Genomic DNA, 9,147 nt, shown 5'->3' on the forward strand with positions numbered 1-9,147 from the left:
GATATACCTATTTCGAGAAATACTTATTATAGTGTGGATTTTATATTACTTAGTTGTTATTCTTTATTCGCTCACTTACTCCTTTTTCCCACCAAAATGAGAATATATGTGTGTGTGTGTGTGTGTGTGTGTGTGTGTGTGTGTGTGTGTGTGTGTGTGTGCGTATGTGTGCATATATGTGTATGTGTGTAATGTGTGTGTGTATATATATACATGTGTGTGCATGTATGTATATATATATTTGTGTGTGTGTGTGCATATATATATGTATATATAGGAGGAGTACACAGGGAAATCTTTTCTGTGTAATGGATTTGTTCACTGACTTTTATGAATACTGCAATGGGGGCCCTCATCTCACAAGTAGGAGGGGTTATCCCCCACAGCTAGACATTTCCTCTAGCTCAACGCAGCATCATTTACTAGAGACCTCAGCCTTGGAATCACACGTTCATTTCCATTTTTGTTATTATTTGAGTTTCTTGGTTCTTATTTGTTCAGGGAGTAGATCGATTAAGTTTTATTCTAATTTCAATGATACATTGACAGATAAATACAGATGGCTAAGGACAAGGTAAAATTCATTTCTTTTAATGTAAATGGGCTATTAAATCCAATCAAACATAAGAGAATTTTATCCAAAATGAAAAAAGACCAAGCCGATATAGTATATTTACGGGAAACTCATTTAAGTGATAATAAGCATAAAAAACTAAGGAGAATGGGCTTCACTAATCAGTTTTTCTCCTCATATAAATCAGGACATAGGAGAGGAGTTGCTATTCTTATCCCAAGTAAGTTAGATTTTGAAAAAATATTCAAAATGGGAGATAAAGAAGGCAGATATATTCTGGTAAGGGGGAATATAGACAGCAATTCAGTTACTCTATTGAATATATACGCACCCCCAGGAAGTGATATTGGTTTCTTTCAGAAAATTACTGATATTATGGTAACTGAAACAGAAGGTCTCCTGATATGTGGGGCAGACTTAAATTTACAATTACAACGAAACTCAGACTCTTCCAATAGAAAAACCTAAAACAAAATCTTTACATAAGAAAGTTAATACACTTTTTGAGGATGTTGGTTTAATTGATATATGGAAGGACCTATTCCCTGACAGAAGGGATTACACTCATTATTCTGCTCCACATTCTGTATATACAAGAATAGACTATTTCATAACATTTGGAAAAGACAAGTACAAAATAAACACCTGTGGAATTGGGACAATAGATGTAAGTGACCCTGCACCTATATATTTATCTGTTGATTTTGACCTACAACCAAAGAATACTATTTGGAAACTAAATTCAAGTCTACTCAATGATCCATACTTTAAGGAACAAATTAAAAAAAGAAATTGGTCTCTACTTTGAATTTAATTATAATGGAGAGTTTTCACCTCCCATTTTATGGGATACGCTGAAGGCGGTCTTAAGAGGGAAAATTATAGCGATATCTTCATATAAGAAAAAAATAAGGAATAAAACATTAGAGGAATTACAAAATAGGCTGAAGGAACTAGAGAAAAAACACAAATTGAATTTGGCACAGGATACATTAGGGGAAATTAAAAGAATTAGGAATGAAATAAATAATTTGGCTACGCAAGAAATCAGGAAAAAATTAATGTTTCTGAAACAGAGCCATTATGAAAGTGGATCGAAATCTATGAAAATACTGGCATGGAAACTGAAAAAAAAAGATAGCAGAAAATACAATTCATAGAATTAGGGACCCAAGAATGAAAATGATAAAAATTAAGCTAAGTGAAATTCAAGAAGCTTTTGAAGCATTTTACAAAACGCTATATTCCAAAGTTCCGGGGGAAGTATAACCCAAATTGACACCTTCTTGAATTCTCTAGAGTTACCCACTTTAAGTGAAGAACAAAATAGAAGGATGACTGTTGACATAACTGAAGTTGAATTAAAAGCTGCAATTAATAGGTTTAAATTAAGCAAGTCACCAGGATCAGGTGGGTATACAGCAGAGTGGTACAAAGAATTTAAAAATGAGTTAATTCCTGTTTTACTCCCCGCACTGAACTGGGCTCTAAAAAAGGCACAAATGCCACCCAGTTGAAAGGAAGTGTTAATCTCACCTATACCGAAAGAAGGCAAGGATTAAAATGGAATGCAGGTCATTTAGACCAATATCCGTTCTTAATGTAGATTATAGATTATTTACCTCCATCATGGCCAAACAATTAGAGGAATTTCTACCCATACCGATACATAACAATCAGCAGGTTTTATACGACAACACCAGACACAAGACAATATATGAAGGACACGTCACATTATGGATCATATACAAAAAAATAAAATCGAAGCAATAGTGATAAGCGTGGACGCTGAAAAAGCATTTGATTCGGTTAATTGGAATTTTCTTTATAGAGTTTTACATAGACTTGGGTCCAAAACAATTATTAAAACTATACAGACACTATATGACAATCCTACTGCTAGGATTAAAATCAACGGATATTTATCAAATAGTCTTACCTTAGAAAGGGGCACGAGACAGGGTTGTACATGGTCACCACTACTCTTCGCATTATATCATATAACCATATAACCATATAACCATATAACAATCACAGCACGGAAACAGGCCATCTTGGCCCTCCTAGTCCGTGCTGAACCCTTAATCTCACCTAGTCCCACCTACCTGCACTCAGCCCATAACCCTCCACTCCTTTCCTGTCCATATACCTATCCAATTTTATCTTAAATGACACAACTGAACTGGCCTCTACTACTTCTACAGGAAGCTCATTCCACACAGCTATCACTCTTTGAGTAAAGAAATACCCCCTCGTGTTTCCCTTAAACTTCTGCCCCCTAACTCTCAAATCATGTCCTCTAGTTTGAATCTCCCCTACTCTCAATGGAAACAGCCTGTTCACGTCAACTCTATCTATCCCTCTCAAAATTTTAAATACCTTAATCAAATCCCCCCTCAACCTTCTACGCTCCAATGAATAGAGACCTAACTTATTCAACCTTTCTCTGTAACTTAATTGCTGAAACCCAGGTAACATCCTAGTAAATCGTCTCTGCACTCTCTCTAATTTATTGATATCTTTCCTATAATTCGGTGACCAGAACTGCACACAATATTCCAAATTTGGCCTTACCAATGCCTTGTACAACTTTAGCATTACATCCCAACTTCTGTACTCAATGCTTTGATTTATAAAGGCCAGCGTTCCAAAAGCCCTCTTCACCACCCTATCTACATGAGACTCCACTTTCAGGGAACTATGCACAGTTATTCCTAGATCTCTCTGTTCCTCTGCATTCCTCAATGCCCTACCATTTACTCTGTATGTTCTATTTGGATTATTCCTGCCAAAATGTAGAACCTCACACTTCTCAGCATTAAACTCCATCTGCCAACGTTCAGCCCATTCTTCTAACCGGCATAAATCTCCCTGCAAGCTTTGAAAATCCACCTCATTATCCACAACACCTCCTACCTTAGTATCATCGGCATACTTACTAATCCAATTTACCACCCCATCATCCAGATCATTTATGTATATTACAAACAACATTGGGCCCAAAACAGATCCCTGAGGCACCCAGCTAGTCACCGGCCTCCATCCCGATAAACAATTATCCACCACTACTCTCTGGCATCTCCCATCTAGCCACTGTTGAATCCATTTTATTACTCCAGCATTAATACCTAACGACTGAACCTTCTTAACTAACCTTCCATGTGGAACTTTGTCAAAGGCTTTGCTGAAGTCCATATAGACTACATCCACTGCCTTACCCTCGTCAACATTCCTCGTAACTTCTTCAAAAAATTCAATATCTGGAACCTGTCACGTTCTACTTCGGGTGTAACGAAACGCCGAATTTAACGTCCGGATAAACCACAGTTAATAAGAACCAGATCGCAGTAAGATTAACCATTTACTGTTCACTCTTCACATTAACATATGGTGAAAACTGTTGATAAAACAATACAAGATTGATACAGTATTTGTTCCTTCCTTAATATCACATTTCAAGTGTAAATACTTGCAAAGGTGACTATAACTACATTACACTAAGGTGCAGTATACAGGGAGAGTTTACCTGCTCCATTGACTACTTTAAATACACTTCCATGCAAACTATCCGCGACTCTTTAACTAACGAAAGCATAAACATTATCTACCGTCGTTACCTCTAACAGGATCAGCATTAACATCTTAGTTCAATATATCGATTATCTATTAACTTACAGCGTTGCTCTCACTGTGATTTCTCATGCCTGCAAACTGCTTGTGCTCAGGTGAGCCTCGTGGAAAGCCCCCACCCTCGCGCTAATTTCAAACCGGTGTTTTCCCACAAGACGCGGCGAAACCGGATGTGACGTCATCGCATGCCGATATATTTTACATGCAATGAATACACTTTAAACACTTCTAATTCTAACTAGAAAATACTATTGAATGAATTACTAAGCGAAAATATTATAAACTAAATAACTGTCGTAAAGACAGCACACTCCCCGCTTGACCTTCGTAAGGTCACAATGAGCAGAGTACAAAACTTAGTCTCTTAATCAGTCATTGGGTAGAAGTAGAATAACTTCTGTAACTGGCCTTTGGTAAATTTTCACATCGCCTTGGTCGGTAGTCTTCAATTCGATCTTCCTGACATGTCCATCCTCGCTAGGGAATGTAGCAGTGATTCTGGCCATTGGCCAGCTGTTGCGGGTGATCTGCTTGTCCCTGAGCAGGACTAAGTCTTCAACTTGAAGATTCCTTCGGGGTTCTGTCCACTTTTGTCTCTGTTGCAACGAAGGTAGATATTTTTGTCTCCAGCGGGACCAAAACTGATTTGCCAGAGCCTGGACTTGTCTCCATTGCTTTGTGTACAAATCCTTGTCTGAGAAGTCTCCTGGTGGAGGAGGTGCTCCTGCCTTCTGCGTAAGGAGCGTTGATGGCGAAAGTATAAAGGGGTTTTCTGGGTCAGAAGACACAGGTAGGAATGATTGTGCGTTTATAATGGCTGTGACCTGTGCCATTAGGGTGCACAGTACCTCGTGGGCCAATCGGGTGCGTTGCTGTATCTCAGGTTTCCTTTTCCAGGTTTTCCGTAAGGACGTGAACCGTTTGACTGCCTGCTCTTTGTTATCTGGTGAGCGCTGGCGTGGTTCTCTGAAAGGCAATGGGGCAACCCCATTATTTGCTTCATCTCTGAAGACCTTGGTGTCTTTGGTTTTTAAAGAAATGGTATCTTGAGCTGATTGTGCAAGTTTGTTGTCATCCTCGGTTTGAATGAAAACTGACTGACCTAGCGTCTCGTCGGTTACTTTACGCTTGGTAATGTCTTGTTGTGCTTCTTTAGGGTACACCTCAGTGAGGCAGATCTCGGAACAAGAACGGCTTGACTGAGTTTGACCGCAAACTTCTGTACAGTTCGAGCTGACAATTGTTGTCCTGGAGTGAACCTCTCCCTCCCCGCCGTCCTGTTGTGGGGGTGAAGGAGCGTTGTCGGTTCTTTCATTCTTGACTTCATCACGGAGCCGTGAGGGTAAATTTCCTTCCTCGTATGGATGTGATGCAATCGTGACTCTCTGAGGTTCCTCGTAGCTGGGGAAGTTATCGAATACGTATGGAGAGGGGAGACGAGCCTGCCTGTCTATTTGAGATTGTACATAGTCGCTTGTGCGCTCCAGTCTGGTCCCTTCTAAAGTAGATCTTACTTCGGTCAAATCACGCGACCCCTCAGCTTCTTCTATGTACTTTGCTTCCGCCATGGCTGCTTCTTCTTCTCTTTCTAGCTGCAGCACTTGCAACTCTGTCGATATTTTTGCCATTTCCAACTGGGTTTCGGCTTCTCTGGCGGCCTCTTCTTTCTGGATTTCGGCTTCTCTGGCGGCCTGTTCTCTTTGGATTTCGGCTTCTCTGGCAGCCTCTTCTCTTTGTCTGGCGGCCCTTTCGGCTTCTCTGGCGGCCCTTTCTTTCTGGATTTCGGCTTCTCTGGCAGCCTCTTCTCTTTGTCTGGCGGCCCTTTCTTTCTGGATTTCGGCTTCTCTGGCAGCCTCTTCTCTTTGTCTGGCGGCCCTTTCGGCTTCTCTGGCGGCCCTTTCTTTCTGGATTTCGGCTTCTCTGGTGGCCAGTTTCATTTTCAAAACTGCTTCTTGTCTGGCGTAACTCAGTAGCACCTTGGCGGCTTCTGCCTTTCTGGCGGCCCTTTCGGCTTCTCTGGCAGCCAGTTTAATTTTCAAAACTGCTTCTTGTTTGGCGTAATGCAGTCGCACCTTGGCGGCTTCTGCCTTGGCTCTTGCCTGTGCGGACTTACTTGATGTCGTTCTACTGCCCTTGTCGCTGGGCGCCATCGACTTGATCCCGGATCGAGCTGACATTGCAGCACTTGGAACACCTGATAACGCCCGGGTGGGCTTACTTGATGTCGGTTTACTGCTCCTGTCGCTGGGCGGCGTCGACTTGATGCTGGATTGAGCTGACATTGCAGCACTTGAAACACCTGATAATGCCGCTTTTTCACTGTCACGTTCTACTTCGGGTGTAACGAAACGCCGAATTTAACGTCCGGATAAACCACAGTTAATAAGAACCAGATCGCAGTAAGATTAACCATTTACTGTTCACTCTTCACATTAACATATGGTGAAAACTGTTGATAAAACAATACAAGATTGATACAGTATTTGTTCCTTCCTTAATATCACATTTCAAGTGTAAATACTTGCAAAGGTGACTATAACTACATTACACTAAGGTGCAGTATACAGGGAGAGTTTACCTGCTCCATTGACTACTTTAAATACACTTCCATGCAAACTATCCGCGACTCTTTAACTAACGAAAGCATAAACATTATCTACCATCGTTACCTCTAACAGGATCAGCATTAACATCTTAGTTCAATATATCGATTATCTATTAACTTACAGCGTTGCTCTCACTGTGATTTCTCATGCCTGCAAACTGCTTGTGCTCAGGTGAGCCTCGTGGAAAGCCCCCACCCTCGCGCTAATTTCAAACCGGTGTTTTCCCACAAGACGCGGCGAAACCGGATGTGACGTCATCGCATGCCGATATATTTTACATGCAATGAATACACTTTAAACACTTCTAATTCTAACTAGAAAATACTATTGAATGAATTACTAAGCGAAAATATTATAAACTAAATAACTGTCGTAAAGACAGCACAGAACCATTAGCTCAATACATCAGACAAAATGAGGATATCAGGGGAATTACTATTAAAGGGACAGAGCATAAATTGGCTTGCTATGCGGATGACGTTTTGATTTATCTAGGGCAACCAACATACTCTTTACCTAAATTGATGCAATCCTTTGAACAATATGGTCAATTATCAGGATACAAGATCAACATAGATAAAACCCAATTACTTTCACATTACTATAGCCCACCAAGAGAAATTGAAAGTTGATACCCCTGGGCATGGCACACAGAGTCATTCAAATATTTGGGCATCATTATGCCAAAGGATTTGGCAAAATTATCAGAATGTAATTACCAGCCTCTATATAAAAAAAAATTAAGGAAAATGTGGCAAGATGGAGCCTGATTCCTTTTTTCAGTCTCAGTTCAAGGATTGAGTCTATCAAAATGAATATACTGTCCAGACTGTTACATCTCTTTCAGATCCTACCAATAGAGATTAATCAAAATCAATTCAATGAATGGAACAGGATGCTATCAAGGTATATATGGCAGGGTAAAAGGCCTAGAGTTCATCTCAAAACTTTGCAATTAGCAAAGGAAAAGGGGGGATGGGGCTTGCCTTCTCTTAGAGATTATTATTTTGCAGCACAGTTGAGAGCTGTGATATGTTGGTGTAACCCATCATATGACGCTCAATGGAAAAACATTGAGGAGCGGGTACTTTCCATCCCCATACAAGCAATTTTGGCTGATAACAACCTGCAAAAGGACATAAATACTATTGATAACCAATGGGTGAAATTGAATCTTAAAATATGGAAAACTACTATAAAAGAATATAATCTAGAGGGAGATATTGCAATTCTTAAATGGTGTGCATATGACTCGGATTTTACACCAAATAAATTGGATGCTAGATTTAAGGAATGGATAGCTAAAGGAATAACAGTTCTTTGCAACATAATGAAAGAAGGAACACTGTTCAGTTTTGAAATGCTTAAAGAGAAACACTTATTAGAAAAACAAGATTTTTAATCGGTATTTACAGATGCGACAAGGCAAGTACATGCTTGATAGAGCTCTTTAGAAAAGCATATAATTCAGATAATGGTAGTAGAATCATTTCAAGCATGTATAAGGGGTTGTCAAATCTAAAAACACATTCGACTTCATACATTAAAACAAAATGGGAGAAGGAAGGAGGGATAATTATATCTGTGGAAGAATGGACAACAATATGGAGGTATCAATGGAAGTGTCCCTTATACTGTAACTATTGTTTATGTCTTTTTTCATCTGTAATGGAATTTGTATGTTTGTAATTTCTTTATTAATATATCATTTGTATTCTGTCCATATTATTAATAATAATAAAGAGATTTAGAAAGAAAAGGAAGTGTCCCAGTTCACAGAAATGGAGGGAGTTTGGATGGAAAAACTTGGTAAGACATTTTATTACACCCTCTCAGAAATCCCATTATGATAGTAACCTCCCTGTTTGCTGGAGAAATTATGGAAATCAAAATGCAAATTATTATCATATTTTTTGGGACTGCCCTGTTATCAAAAACTGTTGGAGAGGGATACACAATGCCCTACAAGACAGCTTTAAATGTGAAATACCCTTAGAGAGTAAGACCATATATTTTGGATATATATCTCAAGAATGGTTGAAAAACGATAAATATTTGAATATACTGTTAGTGGCTGGTAAAAAGACTCTTACTAGGAAATGGTTATCACAGGAGAGCCCAACTTTAAATACATGGATGGAAATTACAATGGACATTTACAAAATGAAGAAGATAACAACATCTGTTAATCATAAGCCGGAACAATTTGATTCATACTGGTAAAAATGGTTTAACTACATAATGCCTCATAGACCTGATTTTATTCTATTCTATTTTATTCTATTCTCACAAATCAATGAATCTGTTGTAAAAAAAAGATCACTCTCTACTTGTACA

General features: G+C 39.1%; 1 protein-coding gene across 3 annotated transcripts; it reads right to left on the reverse strand.

Annotated features, from left to right (window-relative positions):
- Nucleotides 1-3,823: 3,823 nt before the first annotated feature.
- LOC132384446 (plectin-like) lies at nt 3,824-7,172 on the reverse strand. Of its 3 annotated transcripts, XR_009508899.1 has the most exons (3): nt 6,932-7,172; nt 4,250-6,653; nt 3,824-3,971 (listed from the first exon to the last, which is right to left on the reverse strand). XR_009508899.1 is itself a non-coding variant. In XM_059955599.1 (2 exons), the coding sequence occupies exon 2, from the start codon at nt 6,484-6,486 to the stop codon at nt 4,573-4,575; it is 1,914 nt and encodes a 637-aa protein (XP_059811582.1). In that variant the 5' UTR covers nt 6,487-6,653; nt 6,932-7,172; the 3' UTR covers nt 3,979-4,572. The 3 variants fall into 3 exon arrangements, 1 of the variants encoding a protein (XP_059811582.1); XR_009508900.1 differs by having other exon boundaries at nt 4,250-7,172; XM_059955599.1 differs by lacking the exon at nt 3,824-3,971 and having other exon boundaries at nt 3,979-6,653.
- Nucleotides 7,173-9,147: the final 1,975 nt, after the last annotated feature.

The sequence above is a fragment of the Hypanus sabinus genome, chromosome X1 (assembly GCF_030144855.1).
Source record: "Hypanus sabinus isolate sHypSab1 chromosome X1, sHypSab1.hap1, whole genome shotgun sequence".
Lineage (NCBI taxonomy): Eukaryota > Metazoa > Chordata > Chondrichthyes > Myliobatiformes > Dasyatidae > Hypanus > Hypanus sabinus.